Consider the following 22,460-nt stretch of genomic DNA (forward strand, 5'->3'; position numbering starts at 1 on the left):
GGAAAAAATCCTTGGGGTTTTGCCTGCTACATACGTTCTGTTATACTCACAGACATGATTCAAACAGTTTTAGAAACGTCAGAGTGTTTTCCATCCAAATCTACTAATCATATGCATATCTTATATTCTTGGCATGAGTCGCGGGAAGTTGAAATTGGGCACGCTATTTATCCAAAAGTGAAAATGCTGCCCCCTATATCTTAAGAAGTTAATAGCATTCTCACATAGGTGTTCCTTTTGTCCAGGTGGGAAAGGGAAGTGTGGAGTGCAATAGAGATTGCATCATCTGAGGATCTGTTTGGGGGTATGCAAATTGGAGTGGGTCTAGGGTTTCTGGGATAATGGTGTTGATGTGAGCCATGACCAGTCTTTCAAAGCACTTCATGGCTACGGACGTGAGTGCCACGGGTCTGTAGTCATTTAGGCAGGTTGCCTTTGTGTTCTTGGGCACAGGGACTATGGTGGTCTGCTTGAGGCATGTTGGTATTACAGACTCAATCAGGGACATGTTGAAAATGTCAGTGAAGACCCCTGCCAGTTGGTCAGCACATTCCCGGAGCACATAATGATAATCCATCTGGCCCCGCAGCCTTGTGAATGTTGACCTATTTTAAGGTCTTACGTCAGCTACGTCCTCTGCATCGCTTCCTTTTGCGAATAATTGGGATGTCTGCCCTGTGGGGTGTTTGGAGAATATCGTGTGAGTCCTGCTTGCTGTTGTTGTTGAAAAAATATTTGTCTAATCCGAGGTGGGTGATCGCTGTCCTGATATCCAGAAGCTCTTTGTCTAATCCGAGGTGAGTAATCGCTGTCTTGATATCTAGAAGCTCTTTGTCTAATCCGAGGTGAGTGATCGCTGTCCTGATATCCAGAAGCTCTTTATCTAATCCGAGGTGAGTGATCGCTGTCTTGATATCCAGAAGCTCTTTGTCTAATCCGAGGTGGGTGATCGCTGTCCTGATATCCAGAAGCTCTTTGTCTAATCTGATGTGGGTGATCGCTGTCCTGATATCCAGAAGCTTTTTGTCTAATCTGAGGTGGGTGATCGCTGTCCTGACATCTAGAAGCTCTTTTCTGCCGTAAGATATGGTTGTAGAAACATTATGTACAAAATAATTTACAAATATCGCCAAAAAAACACATAATAGCAAAATTGGTTAGGAGACCGTAAAACGGACAGTAAAAACCGTATCTCCTCCAGCGCCATTTTGTTGAGTATCTTCTGTTTCCTGAAAGCGCAGGAAGCCACGCGTGCTGTTTTCACAGGCGCAGGTTTATGAGCTGTAGTGTCGCTTCAAGCAGCAGAAGTACCTGTCGGCTCCGGAGAGAGATCACCTGGCCGGGGTTGTCACGGCTCTCGTTGAAATGAGGATCGGACCATAGCGCAGCGTGGTAAGTGTTCATGATTTTATTTGATCACAAACACTCAAACAAAATAAACAAGAGGGAAAACCGAAACAGTTCTGTACGGTGCATAAACTATACAGAAAACAACTACCCACAAAACACAGGTGGGGAAAAGGCTGCCAATCAGAGACAACGATAGACAGCGGTCCCTGATTGAGAACCATTCCCGGCCAAAACATAGAAATAAAGAAACTAGAATGACCACCCTAGTCACACCCTGGCCTAACAAAAATAGAAAATAAAAGCCTCTCTATGGCCAGGGCTTGACAGAGGTGCTAAACTGACCCCTACACAGGTCAAGATCTGGTTCCAAACCGCCGCTACAAGAGCCAGCGAAAGGACCAGAGCCTGGAGATGGTTGGTATCCCGCCGCCGACACGAATCTCAGTCCCAGTGCTGGTCCGAGACGGGAAGCCCTGCCTTGGAGACTTGACGACCTAGAATACTTCATATAATGTGGGCCTACCTGTTGCGACTCTAGGGGCAGTATTTTCATTTTTGGATAAAAAACGTTCCCGTTTTAAACAAGATATTTTGTCATGAAAAGATGCTCGACCATGCATATAATTGACAGCTTTGGATAGAAAACACTCTGACATTTCCAAAACTGCAAATATATTGTCTGTGAGTGCAACAGAACTGATGTTACAGGCGAAACCCAGATAAAAATCCAATCAGGAAGGTTTTTGAAACCGCCTCATGCCAATGACTCCTTTATATGGCTGTGAATGAGCTACGAATGAGCTTATGTTTTCTACGTATTCCCCAAGGTGTCTATGGCATTGTGACGTCTTTTTACGCATTTATGTTGAAGAATAGCCGTAAGGGACCACATTTAGCAAGTGGTCACATGATGGCTCCCGCAGAAAATCTTGCGTAAAGTACACAAGTAGCCATTTTTACAATCGCTTCTTATGAGAAACCGGTTGATTTCTCAGGCAAACGTGAAGAACAAACGGAGCTATTTCGCCTACAAAAATAATATTTTTCGAAAAAAGAAACATTTGCTATCTAACTGGGAGTCTCCTGAGTGAAAACATCCGAAGTTCTTCAAAGGTAAATGATTTAATTTGATTGCTTTTCTTATTTTTGTGAAAATGTTGCCTGCTGGTAGCAGAGCCTAGCCATAGCATTATGTCATGATAAACTTACACAAATGTGTCATGCATAGGTGTAATAGGTGGCAGGGAAGTCAGGCGCAAGAGAGTCAAATAGAGTGTAAAATTGAGTCTTTTAATAAAGTTCACGGAGTATGCTCCATAACACTAAATGTACGTAAACAAACAAACATGGGTACGAGGACCCGATGCGCACCTATACACCATCACACTACACTGACAATAAAACAATCTCTGACGAAGACATGAGGGGAAACAGAGGGTTAAATACACAACAGGTAATGAATGGGATTGAAAACAGGTGTGTGGGAAGACAAGACAAAACCAATGGAAAATGAAAAAAGGATCAATGATGGCTAGAAGACCGGTGACGTTGAACGCCGAGCACCGCCCGAACAAGGAGAGGCAACGACTTCGGTATAAGTCGTGACAAAATGCTTGTCTAGCGTTGGCTGTGAAGCATATTTTGAAAATCTGAGATGACAGTGTGATTAACAAAAGGCTAAGCTGTGTCTCGATATATTTCATTTGTGATTTTCATGAATAGGAAGATTTTCTAGGAAGAATTATGTCCGCTGCGTTATGCTAATTAGTTTGAGGCCACATTACGCCCCCGCATGCAGGTTTGAGAGTCATGAGAAGTTAACCATTTAACAGTTGCCCAGCGTTCAGTAATTATCCCAGTCCTGGCTGAAATACGAACTATGCGGTGCAGTCTATCCAGCCCTCACGAAACAACGGGAATAACATGAACTTTAGCGTTGATGACTCAACACTATTCACGTCAGCTACTACAGCGACTGAAATGACACTCAATAAAGAGCTGCAGATAGTTTCAGAGTGGGTGACAAGGAATAAGTTAACCCTAAATATTTATAAAACTTAAAGCATTGTATTTGGAACAAAACACTCACTAAACCCTAAACCTCAACTAAATATTGTAATAAATAATGTGGAAAATAAGCAAGTTGAGATGACAAAACTGCTTGGAGTAACCCGAGAACGTGAACTGTCATGGTCAAAACATATTAATGCAGTAGTAGCTAAGATGGGGAGAAGTCTGTCTATAATAAAACACTACTCTGCCTTAATGACACTATCAACAAGGCAGGTCCTACAGGCCCTAGTTATGTTGCTTCTGGACTACTGTTCAGTCGTGTGGTCTCAGGAAAATCACAATTGGCTCAGAACAGGGCAGCACGGCTGTCCATTGGATGTACACAGAGAGCTAATATTAATAATATGCATGTCAATCTCTCTCCTGGTTGAAGAGAGATTGGCTTCATCACTGCATTTATATATGAGCAGTATTGACATGTTGAATGTACCGAGCTGTCTGTCTAAACTACTAGCACAAATTTCGGACATGCATACCTCACAAGACATGCCACCAGAGGTCTCTTCACAGTCCCCAAGTCCAGAAGAGACTATGGGAGGCACACAGTACTACTTAGAGCCATGACTAAATGGAACTCTCTTCCATATCAGGTAACTGACGCAAGGAGTAAAATTAGATTTAAAAAAACAGATAAAAATACACCTTATGGAACAGCGGGGACTGTGAAGCAACACACACACAGTGTGTAGTGAAATCTGTGAATGTATTGTAACGTTTAAAAAAATATTTCAGTATTTCAGTATTTCAGTAGTAACCTGCTAAGAGTCTTAACCTTGCTGGACCCCAGGCAGAGTAGCTGCTGCCTTGACATGAACTAATGGGGATTCATAATAAACCCCAGGAAGAGTAGCTGCTGCCTTGGCAGGAACTAATGGGGATCCATAATAAATACAAATACAAAGTACATGTACAATCAAGTACATGTTGAATCAAGTACATGCAGAATCTAGTGAAGTAGAATCAAGTACATGCAGAATCAAGTAGAAGTAGAATCAAGTACATATAGAATCAAGCAGAAGTAGAATCAAGTACATATAGAATCAAGTATAAGTATAAGTATAATCAAGTATAAGTATAATCAAGTACATGCAGAATCAAGAACATGCAGAATCAAGAACATGCAGAATCAAGAACATGCAGAATCAAGAACATGCAGAATCAAGTACATGCAGAATCAAGTACATGCAGAATCAAGTACATGCATAATAAAGTACATGCAGAATCAAGTGCATGCAGAAACAAGTAGAAGTAGAATCAAGTACATGCAGAATCAAGTACATGCAGAATCAAGTACATGCAGAATCAAGTACATGCAGAATCAAGTAGAAGTAGAATCAAGTACATGTTGAATCAAGTACATGTTGAATCAAGTACATGAAGAATCAAGTAGAAGTAGAATCAAGTACATGCAGAATCAAGTAGAAGTAGAATCAAGTACAGGCAGAATCAAGTACAGGCAGAATCAAGTACAGGCAGAATCAAGTAAATGCAGAATCAAGTACATGAAGAATCAAGTACATGAAGAATCAAGTACATGCAGAATCAAGTAAATGCAGAATCAAATACATGCAGAATCAAGTTGTATTCAGACCTTATCATTTTTTAATGCATTTTAGTCATTTAAGCAGATGCTCTTATCCAGACCGACTTACATCAGTATTAGTGTTTTTGTATTAGTGCAAGTGCCTTGCTCAAGGGCACATCGACACATTTTTCACCCAGTCTGCTCAGGGGTTAGAACCAGCAATTTTTCGATTACTGGCCCAACACTCTTAACTGATGGGCTGCCTGCCTCCTACTGGAAAAATGAAACCATTTGATATTGTTATTTCTATTTCTATGTACACTGTATGGATATAGTTAGAAGTGTGTGTGCTTTGACAATAGGCCTGTGTGTGTATGCGTGTGTGTGTGCGTGTCATCATTGTGACATGTGATGGTTCCCAGCCCGGGCCTCTCCTCAGTGATTGATAGGTTGTAGATTGCCTCCATCCAGACATGACACACATGCACACACACACGCAGGCACGCACGCACGCGCTCACACACACAGAACAGTCAATGCCCACCTTGTGTGTCTTTCTGCCTCACTGACATATACACCTTTCAAACCAAACCGTTTTTCTACCAGCTACAGCATCCCACCAGCTATAGCATACCACCAGCTATAGCATCCCACCAGCTATAGCATCCCACCAGCTACAGCACCCCACCAGCTACAGCATCCCACCAGCTATAGCATCCCACCAGCTATAGCATCCCACCAGCTATAGCATCCCACCAGCTATAGCATCCCACCAGCTATAGCATCCCACCAGCTATAGCATCCCACCAGCTATAGCATCCCACCAGCTATAGCATCCCACCAGCTATAGCATACCACCAGCTATAGCATCCCACCAGCTATAGCATCCCACCAGCTACAGCACCCCACCAGCTACAGCACCCCACCAGCTATAGCATCCCACCAGCTATAGCATCCCACCAGCTATAGCATCCCACCAGCTATAGCATCCCACCAGCTATAGCATCCCACCAGCTATAGCATCCCACCAGCTATTGCATCCCACCAGCTACAGCATCCCACCAGCTACAGCATCCCACCAGCCACAGCATCCCACCAGCCATAGCATCCCACCAGCTATAGCATCCCACCAGCTATAGCATCCCACCAGCTATAGCATCCCACCAGCTATAGCATCCCACCAGCCATAGCATACCACCAGCCATAGCATCCCACCAGCCATAGCATCCCACCAGTCATAGCATCCCACCAGCTATAGCATCCCACCAGCCATAGCATACCACCAGCTATAGCATCCCACCAGCTATAGCATCCCACCAGCTATAGCATCCCACCAGCTATAGCATCCCACCAGCTAAAGCATACCACCAGCTATAGCATCCCACCAGCTATAGCATCCCACCAGCTATAGCATCCCACCAGCTATAGCATCCCACCAGCTATAGCATCCCACCAGCGAAAGCATCCCACCAGCTATAGCATCCCACCAGCTAAAGCATCCCTCCAGCTTTTTCTACCTTTTCTTTATGTCTGAAATGTGTTGCCGGTATCAAATCCTAAACTTTTATGTCTGCGAACTGACCTAGTCATGATTGAAATAAAGTTCTGCCTATGGCTTAATGTGAAATGTAGCTGTAATGCTGAGGCAGCATTGGCATGCACTACGCTCTGAAGCTCTTGATGGTAGCTAGGTAACACCCATTACTACAATCTTCCTGGCAGTTCTAAATGCACTATGCTCTAAAGGTCTTGATGGTTGCTAGGAAACACCCATTACTATTCTCCTCCTGGCAGTTCTAAATACACTACGCTGTAAAGCGCTTGATTGTTGCCATTCAACACCCATTACCACTATACTCCTGGCAGTTCCACACGCACCATGCTCTAAAGCTCTTGATGGTTGTTAGGCAACACCCATTACTACTATCCTCCTGGCAGATCTACACGCACTACACTCTAAAGCTCTTGATTGTTGCTAGGCAGCACCCATTACTATTATCCTCCTGGCAGTTCTAAATGCACGACACTCTAAAGCTCTTGATGGTTGCTAGGCAGCACCCATTACTACTATCCTCATGGCAGTTCTAAATGCACTACACTCTAAAGCTCTTGATGGTTGCTAGGCAGCACCCATTACTATTATCCTCCTGTGGCAGTTCTAAATGCACTACACTCTAAATCTCTTGATGGTTGCTAGGCAACACCCATTACTACCCTCCTCCTGGCAGATCTACACGCACTACACTCTAAAGCTCTTGATTGTGGCTAGGCAACACCCATTACAACTATCCTCATAGGAGTTCTAAATGCACTACACTCTAAATCTCTTGATGGTTGCTAGGCAACACCCATTACTACCCTCCTCCTGGCAGATCTACACGCACTACACTCTAAAGCTCTTGATTGTTGCTAGGCAGCACCCATTACTATTATCCTCCTGGCAGTTCTAAATGCACTACACCCTAAAGCTCTTGATGGTTGCTAGGCAGCACCCATTACTACTATCCTCATGGCAGTTCTAAATGCACTACACTCTAAAGCTCTTGATTGTTGCTAGGCAGCACCCATTAATATTAACCTCATAGGAGTTCTAAATGCACTACTCTCTAAATCTCTTGATGGTTGCTAGGCAACACCCATTACTACCCTCATCCTGGCATTTCTAAATGCACTACACTCTAAATCTCTTGATTGTTGCTAGGCAACACCCATTACTACACTCCTCCTGGCAGATCTACACGCACTACACTCTTAAGCTCTTGATTGTGGCTAGGCAACACCCATTACTACTATCCTCATAGGAGTTCTAAATGCACTACTCTCTAAAGCTCTTAATGGTTGCTAGGCAGCACCCATTACTACTATCCTCCTGGCAGTTCTAAATGCACTACACTCTAAAGCTCTTGATGGTTGCTAGGCAACACCCATTACTACCCTCCTCCTGGCAGTTCTAAATGCACTACTCTCTAAAGCTCTTAATGGTTGCTAGGCAGCACCCATTACTACTATCCTCCTGGCAGTTCTAAATGCGCTACACTCTAAAGCTCTTGATGGTTGCTAGGCAACACCCATTACTACCCTCCTCCTGGCAGATCTACACGCACTACACTCTAAAGCTCTTGATTGTTGCTAGGCAACACCCATTACTACACTCCTCCTGGCAGATCTACACGCACTACACTCTTAAGCTCTTGATTGTGGCTAGGCAACACCCATTACTACTATCCTCCTGGCAGTTCTAAATGCACTACACTCTAAAGCTCTTGATGGTTGCTAGGCAACACCCATTACTACCCTCCTCCTGGCAGATCTACACGCACTACACTCTAAAGCTCTTGATTGTTGCTAGGCAGCACCCATTACTATTATCCTCCTGGCAGTTCTAAATGCACTACACCCTAAAGCTCTTGATGGTTGCTAGGCAGCACCCATTACTACTATCCTCATGGCAGTTCTAAATGCACTACACTCTAAAGCTCTTGATTGTTGCTAGGCAGCACCCATTACTATTAACCTCATAGGAGTTCTAAATGCACTACTCTCTAAATCTCTTTATGGTTGCTAGGCAACACCCATTACTACCCTCATCCTGGCATTTCTAAATGCACTACACTCTAAATCTCTTGATTGTTGCTAGGCAACACCCATTACTACACTCCTCCTGGCAGATCTACACGCACTACACTCTTAAGCTCTTGATTGTGGCTAGGCAACACCCATTACTACTATCCTCATAGGAGTTCTAAATGCACTACTCTCTAAAGCTCTTAATGGTTGCTAGGCAGCACCCATTACTACTATCCTCCTGGCAGTTCTAAATGCACTACACTCTAAAGCTCTTGATGGTTGCTAGGCAACACCCATTACTACCCTCCTCCTGGCAGTTCTAAATGCACTACTCTCTAAAGCTCTTAATGGTTGCTAGGCAGCACCCATTACTACTATCCTCCTGGCAGTTCTAAATGCGCTACACTCTAAAGCTCTTGATGGTTGCTAGGCAACACCCATTACTACCCTCCTCCTGGCAGATCTACACGCACTACACTCTAAAGCTCTTGATTGTTGCTAGGCAACACCCATTACTACACTCCTCCTGGCAGATCTACACGCACTACACTCTTAAGCTCTTGATTGTGGCTAGGCAACACCCATTACTACTATCCTCCTGGCAGTTCTAAATGCACTACACTCTAAAGCTCTTGATGGTTGCTAGGCAGCACCCATTACTATTATCCTCCTGTGGCAGTTCTAAATGCACTACACTCTAAATCTCTTGATGGTTGCTAGGCAACACCCATTACTACCCTCCTCCTGGCAGATCTACACGCACTACACTCTAAAGCTCTTGATTGTGGCTAGGCAACACCCATTACTACTATCCTCATAGGAGTTCTAAATGCACTACACTCTAAAGCTCTTGATGGTTGCTAGGCAGCACCCATTACTAACCTCCTCCTGGCAGATCTACACGCACTACACTCTAAATCTCTTGATGGTTGCTAGGCAACACCCATTACTACTATCCTCATGGCAGTTCCAAATGCACTACACTCTAAAGCTCTTGATGGTTGCTAGGCAGCACCCATTACTATTATCCTCCTGTGGCAGTTCTAAATGCACTACACTCTAAATCTCTTGATGGTTGCTAGGCAACACCCATTACTACTATCCTCATGGCAGTTCTAAATGCACTACACTCTAAAGCTCTTGATGGTTGCTAGGCAGCACCCATTACTACTATCCTCATGGCAGTTCTAAATGCACTACACTCTAAATCTCTTGATGGTTGCTAGGCAACACCCATTACTACCCTCCTCCTGGCAGTTCTAAATGCACTACACTCTAAAGCTCTTGATGGTTGCTAGGCAACACCCATTACTACCCTCCTCCTGGCAGATCTACACGCACTACACTCTAAATCTCTTGATGGTTGCTAGGCAACACCCATTACATTTTACATTACATTTAAGTCATTTAGCAGACGCTCTTATCCAGAGCGACTTACAAATTGGTGAATTCACCTTCTGACATCCAGTGGAACAGCCACTTTACAATAGTGCATCTAAATCATTAAGGGGGTGGGGGGGGGGGGTGGTGAGAAGGATTACTTATCCTATCCTAGGTATTCCTTGAAGAGGTGGGGTTTCAGGTGTCTCCGGAAGGTGGTGATTGACTCCGCTGTCCTGGCGTCGTGAGGGAGTTTGTTCCACCATTGGGGGGCCAGAGCAGCGAACAGTTTTGACTGGGCTGAGCGGGAACTGTACTTCCTCAATGGTAGGGAGGCGAGCAGGCCAGAGGTGGATGAACGCAGTGCCCTTGCTTGGGTGTAGGGCCTGATCAGAGCCTGGAGGTACTGCGGTGCCGTTCCCCTCACAGCTCCGTAGGCAAGCACCATGGTCTTGTAGCGGATGCGAGCTTCAACTGGAAGCCAGTGGAGAGAGCGGAGGAGCGGGGTGACGTGAGAGAACTTGGGAAGGTTGAACACCAGACGGGCTGCGGCGTTCTGGATGAGTTGTAGGGGTTTAATGGCACAGGCAGGGAGCCCAGCCAACAGCGAGTTGCAGTAATCCAGACGGGAGATGACAAGTGCCTGGATTAGGACCTGCGCCGCTTCCTGTGTGAGGCAGGGTCGTACTCTGCGGATGTTGTAGAGCATGAACCTACAGGAACGGGCCACCGCCATGATGTTGGTTGAGAACGACAGGGTGTTGTCCAGGATCACGCCAAGGTTCTTAGCGCTCTGGGAGGAGGACACAATGGAGTTGTCAACCGTGATGGCGAGATCATGGAACGGGCAGTCCTTCCCCGGGAGGAAGAGCAGCTCCGTCTTGCCGAGGTTCAGCTTGAGGTGGTGATCCGTCATCCACACTGATATGTCTGCCAGACATGCAGAGATGCGATTCGCCACCTGGTCATCAGAAGGGGGAAAGGAGAAGATTAATTGTGTGTCGTCTGCATAGCAATGATAGGAGAGACCATGTGAGGTTATGACAGAGCCAAGTGACTTGGTGTATAGCGAGAATAGGAGAGGGCCTAGAACAGAGCCCTGGGGGACACCAGTGGTGAGAGCGCGTGGCGAGGAGACAGATTCTCGCCACGCCACCTGGTAGGAGCGACCTGTCAGGTAGGACGCAATCCAAGCGTGGGCCGCGCCGGAGATGCCCAACTCGGAGAGGGTGGAGAGGAGGATCTGATGGTTCACAGTATCGAAGGCAGCCGATAGGTCTAGAAGGATGAGAGCAGAGGAGAGAGAGTTAGCTTTAGCAGTGCGGAGCGCCTCCGTGATGCAGAGAAGAGCAGTCTCAGTTGAATGACTAGTCTTGAAACCTGACTGATTTGGATCAAGAAGGTCATTCTGAGAGAGATAGCGGGAGAGCTGGCCAAGGACGGCACGTTCAAGAGTTTTGGAGAGAAAAGAAAGAAGGGATACTGGTCTGTAGTTGTTGACATCAGAGGGATCGAGTGTAGGTTTCTTCAGAAGGGGTGCAACTCTCGCTCTCTTGAAGACGGAAGGGACGTAGCCAGCGGTCAGGGATGAGTTGATGAGCGAGGTGAGGTAAGGGAGAAGGTCCCCGGAAATGGTCTGGAGGAGAGAGGAGGGGATAGGGTCGAGCGGGCAGGTTGTTGGGCGGCCGGCCGTCACAAGAAGCGAGATTTCATCTGGAGAGAGAGGGGAGAAAGAGGTCAGAGCACAGGGTAGGGCAGTGTGAGCAGAACCAGCGGTGTCGTTTGACTTAGCAAACGAGGATCGGATGTCGTCGACCTTCTTTTCAAAATGGTTGACGAAGTCATCTGCAGAGAGGGAGGAGGGGGGGGGAGGGGAAGGAGGATTCAGGAGGGAGGAGAAGGTGGCAAAGAGCTTCCTAGGGTTAGAGGCAGATGCTTGGAATTTAGAGTGGTAGAAAGTGGCTTTAGCAGCAGAGACAGAGGAGGAAAATGTAGAGAGGAGGGAGTGAAAGGATGCCAGGTCCGCAGGGAGGCGAGTTTTCCTCCATTTCCGCTCGGCTGCCCGGAGCTCTGTTCTGTGAGCTCGCAATGAGTCATCGAGCCACGGAGCGGGAGGGGAGGAACGAGCCGGCCTGGAGGATAGGGGACATAGAGAGTCAAAGGATGCAGAAAGGGAAGAGAGGAGGGTTGAGGAGGCAGAGTCAGGAGAAAGGTTGGAGAAGGTATGAGCAGGGGGAAGAGGAAAGAGTAGCGGGGGAGAGAGAGCGAAGGTTGGGACGGCGCGATACCATCCGAGTAGGGGCAGTGTGGGAAGTGTTGGATGAGAGCGAGAGGGAAAAGGATACAAGGTAGTGGTCGGAGACTTGGAGGGGAGTTGCAGTGAGGTTAGTGGAAGAACAGCATCTAGTGAAGATGAGGTCGAGCGTATTGCCTGCCTTGTGAGTAGGGGGGGAAGGTGAGAGGGTGAGGTCAAAAGAGGAGAGGAGTGGAAAGAAGGAGGCAGAGAGGAATGAGTCAAAGGTAGACGTGTGGGAGGTTAAAGTCGCCACCCTCGTCCTGGCAGTTCTAAATGCACTACACTCTAAATCTCTTGATGGTTGCTAGGCAACACCCATTACTACCCTCCTCCTGGCAGATCTACACGTACTACACTCTAAAGCTCTTGATTGTGGCTAGGCAACACCCATTACTACTATCCTCATAGGAGTTCTAAATGCACTACACTCTAAATCTCTTGATGGTTGCTAGGCAACACCCATTACTACCCTCCTCCTGGCAGTTCTAAATGCACTACACTCTAAAGCTCTTGATGGTTGCTAGGCAGCACCCATTACTACCCTCCTCCTGGCAGATCTACACGCACTACACTCTAAAGCTCTTGATGGTTGCTAGGCAGCACCCATTACTATTATCCTCCTGTGGCAGTTCTAAATGCACTACACTCTAAATCTCTTGATGGTTGCTAGGCAACACCCATTACTACTATCCTCATGGCAGTTCTAAATGCACTACACTCTAAATCTCTTGATGGTTGCTAGGCAACACCCATTACTACTATCCTCATGGCAGTTCTAAATGCACTACACTCTAAATCTCTTGATGGTTGCTAGGCAACACCCATTACTACCCTCCTCCTGGCAGTTCTAAATGCACTACACTCTAAAGCTCTTGATGGTTGCTAGGCAACACCCATTACTACCCTCCTCCTGGCAGATCTACACGCACTACACTCTAAATCTCTTGATGGTTGCTAGGCAACACCCATTACCACCCTCGTCCTGGCAGTTCTAAATGCACTACACTCTAAATCTCTTGATGGTTGCTAGGCAACACCCATTACTACCCTCCTCCTGGCAGATCTACACGCACTACACTCTAAAGCTCTTGATTGTGGCTAGGCAACACCCATTACTACTATCCTCATAGGAGTTCTAAATGCACTACACTCTAAATCTCTTGATGGTTGCTAGGCAACACCCATTACTACCCTCCTCCTGGCAGTTCTAAATGCACTACACTCTAAAGCTCTTGATGGTTGCTAGGCAGCACCCATTACTACCCTCCTCCTGGCAGATCTACACGCACTACACTCTAAATCTCGTGATGGTTGCTAGGCAACACCCATTATTACCCTCCTCCTGGCAGTTCTAAATGCACTACACTCTAAATCTCTTGATGGTTGCTAGGCAACACCCATTACTACTATCCTCATGGCAGTTCTAAATGCACTACACTCTAAAGCTCTTGATGGTTGCTAGGCAGCACCCATTACTACTATCCTCATGGCAGTTCTAAATGCACTACACTCTAAATCTCTTGATGGTTGCTAGGCAACACCCATTACTACCCTCCTCCTGGCAGTTCTAAATGCACTACACTCTAAAGCTCTTGATGGTTGCTAGGCAACACCCATTACTACCCTCCTCCTGGCAGATCTACACGCACTACACTCTAAAGCTCTTGATGGTTGCTATGCAGCACCCATTACTACTATCCTCATGGCAGTTCAAAATGCACTACACTCTAAAGCTCTTGATGGTTGCTAGGCAGCACCCATTACTACTATCCTCCTGGCAGTTCTAAATGCACTATACTCAAATGTTTGAATAAAGTCATCCAATATTTATAACACATATGAACCAATAGCCTACCTGTGTGTATTCAAATACTTCAGCAGGCTTTTGTGCTACTTTGAGACAAGCTTAGGGAGTCTTGAGAAATAAATCAGATATGTATTTTAGCTGAATAGATTTGTATTTTAACTGAATATCCGTTTGGATATTCGTTAGTTTACAATTTGGCTGTGGAAATTGAGGTCCGTGCGAGTCATGATCATCTTGTCTAGTTCTCATTTTGCACTTTAGCTTAACAAGTGGATTATTTTACTCTTCACTCACTCTCTCTTAGTAACCCAGGCCTACTCCCTACCAAAGACTGGGACTCATCTGACTCAATCACTATCTCTTAGTAACCCAGGCCTACTCCCTACCAAAAGACTGGGACTCATCTGACTCACTCACTATCTCTTAGTAACCCAGGCCGACTCCCTACCAAAAGACTGGGACTCATCTGACTCAATCACTATCTCTTAGTAACCCAGGCCGACTCCCTACCAAAAGACTGGGACTCATCTGACTCACTCACTATCTTTTAGTAACCCAGGCCTACTCCCTACCAAAAGACTGGGACTCATCTGACTCACTCACTATCTCTTAGTAACCCAGGCCGACTCCCTACCAAAAGACTGGGACTCATCTGACTCACTCACTATCTCTTAGTAACCCAGGCCTACTCCCTACCAAAAGACTGGGACTCATCTGACTCACTCACTATCTCTTAGTAACCCAGGCCTACTCCCTACCAAAAGACTGGGACTCATCTGACTCACTCACTCTCTCTTTGTAACCCAGGCCGACTCCCTACCAAAAGACTGGGACTCATCTGACTCACTCACTATCTCTTAGTAACCCAGGCCGACTCCCTACCAAAAGACTGGGACTCATCTGACTCACTCACTATCTACATTTACATTTACATTTAAGTCATTTAGCAGACGCTCTTATCCAGAGCGACTTACAAATTGACAAATACTGTAAAATATATGTGGTTGACTGTGATCAGGGGATGCTACTGTAAAATATATGTGGTTGACTGTGATCAGGGGAGTCTACTATAAAATATATGTGGTTGACTGTGATCAGGGGATGCTATTGTAAAATAGATGTGGTTGACTGTGATCAGGGGATGTTATTGTAAAATATATGTGGTTGACTGTGATCAGGGGATGCTATTGTAAAATATATGTGGTTGACTGTGATCAGGGGATGTTATTGTAAAATAGATGTGGTTGACTGTGATCAGGGGAGTCTACTATAAAATATATGTGGTTGACTGTGATCAGGGGATGCTATTGTAAAATAGATGTGGTTGACTGTGATCAGGGGATGTTATTGTAAAATATATGTGGTTGACTGTGATCAGGGGAGCCTACTATAAAATATATGTGGTTGACTGTGATCAGGGAAGTCTACTATAAAATAGATGTGGTTGACTGTGATCAGGGGATGCTACTGTAAAATATATGTGGTTGACTGTGATCAGGGGAGCCTACTATAAAATATATGTGGTTGACTGTGATCAGGGGCGTCTACAATAAAATATATGTGTTTGACTGTGATCAGGGGATGCTTTTGTTAAATATATGTGGTTGACTGTGATCAGGGGATGCTATTGTAAAATATATGTGGTTGACTGTGATCAGGGGATGCTACTGTAAAATATATGTGGTTGACTGTGATCAGGGGAGTCTACTATAAAATAGATGTGGTTGACTGTGATCAGGGGAGTCTACTATAAAATATATGTGGTTGACTGTGATCAGGGGATGCTATTGTAAAATATATGTGGTTGACTGTGATCAGGGAAGTCTACAATAAAATATATGTGGTTGACTGTGATCAGGGGATGCTATTGTAAAATATGTGGTTGACTGTGATCAGGGGATGCTATTGTAAAATATATGTGGTTGACTGTGATCAGGGGATGCTACTGTAAAATATATGTTGTTGACTTTGATCAGGGGAGTCTACTATAAAATAGATGTGGTTGACTGTGATCAGGGGATGCTATTGTAAAATATATGTGGTTGACTGTGATCAGGGGATGCTATAGTAAAATATATGTGGTTGACTGTGATCAGGGGATGCTATTGTAAAATATATGTGGTTGACTGTGATCAGGGAAGTCTACAATAAAATATATGTGGTTGACTGTGATCAGGGGATGCTATTGTAAAATATGTGGTTGACTGTGATCAGGGGATGCTATTGTAAAATATGTGGTTGACTGTGATCAGAGGATGCTATTGTAAAATATATGTGGTTGACTGTGATCAGGGGATGCTACTGTAAAATATATATGTGGTTGACTGTGATCAGGGGAGTCTACTGTAAAATATATATGTGGTTGACTGTGATCAGGGGAGTCTACTGTAAAAGATATGTGGTTGACTGTGATCAGGGGAGTCTACTGTAAAAGATATGTGGTTGACTGTGATCAGGGGAGTCTACTGTAAAATATATGTGGTTGACTGTGATCAGGGGATGCTATTGTAAAATATATGTGGTTGACTGTGATCAGGGAAGCCTACTATAAAATATGTGTGGTTGACTGTGATCAGGGAAGTCTACTATAAAATATATGTGGTTGACTGTGATCAGGGGATGCTATTGTAAAATATATGCGGTTGACTGTGATCAGGGGAGCCTACTATAAAATATATGCGGTTGACTGTGATCAGGGGATGCTACTGTAAAATATATGTGGTTGACTGTGATCAGGGGAGCCTACTATAAAATATATGTGGTTGACTGTGATCAGGGGATGCTACTGTAAAATATATGTGGTTGACTGTGATCAGGGGAGCCTACTATAAAATATATGCGGTTGACTGTGATCAGGGGATGCTACTGTAAAATATATGTGGTTGACTGTGATCAGGGGAGTCCACTATAAAATAGATGTGGTTGACTGTGATCAGGGGATGCTACTGTAAAATATATGTGGTTGACTGTGATCAGGGAAGTCTACTATAAAATATGTGTGGTTGACTGTGATCAGGGGATGCTACTGTAAAATATATGTGGTTGACTGTGATCAGGGGAGCTTACTATAAAATATATGTGGTTGACTGTGATCAGGGGAGTCTACAATAAAATATATGTGGTTGACTGTGATCAGGGGATGCTTTTGTTAAATATATGTGGTTGACTGTGATCAGGGGATGCTATTGTAAAATATATGTGGTTGACTGTGATCAGGGGAGCTTACTATAAAATATATGTGGTTGACTGTGATCAGGGGAGCCTACTATAAAATATATGTGGTTGACTGTGATCAGGGGATGCTACTGTAAAATATATGTGGTTGACTGTGATCAGGGCAGTCTACTATAAAATATATGTGGTTGACTGTGATCAGGGGATGCTATTGTAAAATATATGTGGTTGACTGTGATCAGGGGATGCTATTGTAAAATAGATGTGGTTGACTGTGATCAGGGGATGCTATTGTAAAATAGATGTGGTTGACTGTGATCAGGCGATGCTATTGTAAAATAGATGTGGTTGACTGTGATCAGGGGATGCTATTGTAAAATATATGTGGTTGACTGTGATCAGGGGATGCTATTGTAAAATATATGTGGTTGACTGTGATCAGGGGAGCCTACTATAAAATATGTGTGGTTGACTGTGATCAGGGAAGTCTACTATAAAATATATGTGGTTGACTGTGATCAGGGGATGCTATTGTAAAATATATGTGGTTGACTGTGATCAGGGGATGCTACTGTAAAATAGATGTGGTTGACTGTGATCAGGGGAGTCTACTATAAAATATATGTGGTTGACTGTGATCAGGGGAGCCTACTATAAAATATATGTGGTTGACTGTGATCAGGGGAGTCTACTGTAAAATATATGTGGTTGACTGTGATCAGGGGAGCCTACTATAAAATATATGCGGTTGACTGTGATCAGGGGAGTCTACTATAAAATAGATGTGGTTGACTGTGATCAGGGGATGCTACTGTAAAATATATGTGGTTGACTGTGATCAGGGGATGCTACTGTAAAATATATGTGGTTGACTGTGATCAGGGGAGTCTACTATAAAATATATGTGGTTGACTGTGATCAGGGAAGTCTACTACAAAATATATGTGGTTGACTGTGATCAGGGGAGTCTACTGTAACATAGATGTGGTTGACTGTGATCAGGGGATGCTACTGTAGAATATATGTGGTTGACTGTGATCAGGGAGTCTACTATAAAATATATGTGGTTGACTGTGATCAGGGGATGCTACTATAAAATATATGTGGTTGACTGTGATCAGGGGATGCTACTGTAAAATATATGTGGTTGACTGTGATCAGGGAGTCTACTATAAAATATATGTGGTTGACTGTGATCAGGGGATGCTATTGTAAAATAGATGTGGTTGACTGTGATCAGGGGATGCTATTGTAAAATATATGTGGTTGACTGTGATCAGGGAGCCTACTATAAAATATATGTGGTTGACTGTGATCAGGGAAGTCTACTATAAAATAGATGTGGTTGACTGTGATCAGGGGATGCTACTGTAAAATATATGTGGTTGACTGTGATCAGGGAGTCTAATATAAAATATGTGTGGTTGACTGTGATCAGGGGATGCTACTGTAAAATATATGTGGTTGACTGTGATCAGGGGATGCTACTGTAAAATATATGTGGTTGACTGTGATCAGGGGAGCCTACTATAAAATATATGTGGTTGACTGTGATCAGGGGATGCTACTGTAAAATATATGTGGTTGACTGTGATCAGGGCAGTCTACTATAAAATATATGTGGTTGACTGTGATCAGGGGATGCTACTGTAAAATATATGTGGTTGACTGTGATCAGGGGATGCTACTATAAAATATATGTGGTTGACTGTGATCAGGGGATGCTATTGTAAAATATATGTGGTTGACTGTGATCAGGGGATGCTATTGTAAAATAGATGTGGTTGACTGTGATCAGGGGATGCTATTGTAAAATAGATGTGGTTGACTGTGATCAGGCGATGCTATTGTAAAATAGATGTGGTTGACTGTGATCAGGGGATGCTATTGTAAAATAGATGTGGTTGACTGTGATCAGGGGATGCTATTGTAAAATAGATGTGGTTGACTGTGATCAGGGGATGCTATTGTAAAATAGATGTGGTTGACTGTGATCAGGGGAGCCTACTATAAAATATGTGTGGTTGACTGTGATCAGGGAAGTCTACTATAAAATATATGTGGTTGACTGTGATCAGGGGATGCTATTGTAAAATATATGTGGTTGACTGTGATCAGGGGATGCTACTGTAAAATAGATGTGGTTGACTGTGATCAGGGGAGTCTACTATAAAATATATGTGGTTGACTGTGATCAGGGGAGCCTACTATAAAATATATGTGGTTGACTGTGATCAGGGGAGTCTACTATAAAATATATGTGGTTGACTGTGATCAGGGGATGCTATTGTAAAATATATGTGGTTGACTGTGATCAGGGGAGTCTACTGTAAAATATATGTGGTTGACTGTGATCAGGGGATGCTATTGTAAAATAGATGTGGTTGACTGTGATCAGGGGATGCTATTGTAAAATATATGTGGTTGACTGTGATCAGGGGAGCCTACTATAAAATATGTGTGGTTGACTGTGATCAGGGAAGTCTACTATAAAATATATGTGGTTGACTGTGATCAGGGGATGCTATTGTAAAATATATGTGGTTGACTGTGATCAGGGGATGCTACTGTAAAATAGATGTGGTTGACTGTGATCAGGGGAGTCTACTATAAAATATATGTGGTTGACTGTGATCAGGGGAGCCTACTATAAAATATATGTGGTTGACTGTGATCAGGGGAGTCTACTATAAAATATATGTGGTTGACTGTGATCAGGGGATGCTATTGTAAAATATATGTGGTTGACTGTGATCAGGGGAGTCTACTGTAAAATATATGTGGTTGACTGTGATCAGGGGAGCCTACTATAAAATATATGCGGTTGACTGTGATCAGGGGAGTCTACTATAAAATATATGTGGTTGACTGTGATCAGGGGATGCTATTGTAAAATAGATGTGGTTGACTGTGATCAGGGGATGCTATTGTAAAATATATGTGGTTGACTGTGATCAGGGGATGCTATTGTAAAATAGATGTGGTTGACTGTGATCAGGGGATGCTATTGTAAAATATATGTGGTTGACTGTGATCAGGGGAGCCTACTATAAAATATGTGTGGTTGACTGTGATCAGGGAAGTCTACTATAAAATATATGTGGTTGACTGTGATCAGGGGATGCTATTGTAAAATATATGTGGTTGACTGTGATCAGGGGATGCTACTGTAAAATAGATGTGGTTGACTGTGATCAGGGGAGTCTACTATAAAATATATGTGGTTGACTGTGATCAGGGGAGCCTACTATAAAATATATGTGGTTGACTGTGATCAGGGGAGTCTACTATAAAATATATGTGGTTGACTGTGATCAGGGGATGCTATTGTAAAATATATGTGGTTGACTGTGATCAGGGGAGTCTACTGTAAAATATATGTGGTTGACTGTGATCAGGGGATGCTATTGTAAAATAGATGTGGTTGACTGTGATCAGGGGATGCTATTGTAAAATATATGTGGTTGACTGTGATCAGGGGAGCCTACTATAAAATATATGTGGTTGACTGTGATCAGGGGATGCTATTGTAAAATATATGTGGTTGACTGTGATCAGGGGATGCTATTGTAAAATATATGTGGTTGACTGTGATCAGGGGAGTCTACTGTAAAATATATGTGGTTGACTGTGATCAGGGGAGCCTACTATAAAATATATGCGGTTGACTGTGATCAGGGGAGTCTACTATAAAATAGATGTGGTTGACTGTGATCAGGGGATGCTACTGTAAAATATATGTGGTTGACTGTGATCAGGGGAGCCTACTATAAAATATATGTGGTTGACTGTGATCAGGGGATGCTACTGTAAAATATATGTGGTTGACTGTGATCAGGGAGTCTACTATAAAATATATGTGGTTGACTGTGATCAGGGGATGCTATTGTAAAATAGATGTGGTTGACTGTGATCAGGGGATGCTATTGTAAAATAGATGTGGTTGACTGTGATCAGGGGATGCTATTGTAAAATAGATGTGGTTGACTGTGATCAGGCGATGCTATTGTAAAATAGATGTGGTTGACTGTGATCAGGGGATGCTATTGTAAAATATATGTGGTTGACTGTGATCAGGGGATGCTATTGTAAAATAGATGTGGTTGACTGTGATCAGGGGATGCTATTGTAAAATATATGTGGTTGACTGTGATCAGGGGAGCCTACTATAAAATATGTGTGGTTGACTGTGATCAGGGAAGTCTACTATAAAATATATGTGGTTGACTGTGATCAGGGGATGCTATTGTAAAATATATGTGGTTGACTGTGATCAGGGGATGCTACTGTAAAATAGATGTGGTTGACTGTGATCAGGGAGTCTACTATAAAATATATGTGGTTGACTGTGATCAGGGGAGCCTACTATAAAATATATGTGGTTGACTGTGATCAGGGGAGTCTACTATAAAATATATGTGGTTGACTGTGATCAGGGGATGCTATTGTAAAATATATGTGGTTGACTGTGATCAGGGGATGCTATTGTAAAATATATGTGGTTGACTGTGATCAGGGGAGTCTACTGTAAAATATATGTGGTTGACTGTGATCAGGGGAGCCTACTATAAAATATATGCGGTTGACTGTGATCAGGGGAGTCTACTATAAAATAGATGTGGTTGACTGTGATCAGGGGATGCTACTGTAAAATATATGTGGTTGACTGTGATCAGGGGAGCCTACTATAAAATATATGTGGTTGACTGTGATCAGGGGATGCTACTGTAAAATATATGTGGTTGACTGTGATCAGGGGAGTCTACTATAAAATATATGTGGTTGACTGTGATCAGGGGATGCTATTGTAAAATAGATGTGGTTGACTGTGATCAGGGGATGCTATTGTAAAATAGATGTGGTTGACTGTGATCAGGGGATGCTATTGTAAAATAGATGTGGTTGACTGTGATCAGGCGATGCTATTGTAAAATAGATGTGGTTGACTGTGATCAGGGGATGCTATTGTAAAATATATGTGGTTGACTGTGATCAGGGGATGCTATTGTAAAATAGATGTGGTTGACTGTGATCAGGGGATGCTATTGTAAAATATATGTGGTTGACTGTGATCAGGGGAGCCTACTATAAAATATGTGTGGTTGACTGTGATCAGGGAAGTCTACTATAAAATATATGTGGTTGACTGTGATCAGGGGATGCTATTGTAAAATATATGTGGTTGACTGTGATCAGGGGATGCTACTGTAAAATAGATGTGGTTGACTGTGATCAGGGGAGTCTACTATAAAATATATGTGGTTGACTGTGATCAGGGGAGCCTACTA

At 43.7% G+C, this 22,460-nt stretch overlaps 1 protein-coding gene across 1 annotated transcript in view; it reads left to right on the top strand.

Annotated features, from left to right (window-relative positions):
• The first annotated feature begins 2,877 nt into the window (after positions 1-2,877).
• LOC135537215 (uncharacterized) overlaps positions 2,878-22,460 on the top strand; it is an 85,645-nt gene continuing 66,062 nt past the window's right edge. Inside the window, exon 1 of the mRNA XM_064963405.1 lies at positions 2,878-2,942. Coding sequence (XP_064819477.1) covers positions 2,878-2,942 — 65 coding nt within the window. The remainder of the gene's footprint in view (positions 2,943-22,460) is intronic.

The sequence above is a fragment of the Oncorhynchus masou genome, unplaced genomic scaffold, assembly GCF_036934945.1.
Source record: "Oncorhynchus masou masou isolate Uvic2021 unplaced genomic scaffold, UVic_Omas_1.1 unplaced_scaffold_726, whole genome shotgun sequence".
In the NCBI taxonomy this organism is placed as follows: domain Eukaryota; kingdom Metazoa; phylum Chordata; class Actinopteri; order Salmoniformes; family Salmonidae; genus Oncorhynchus; species Oncorhynchus masou.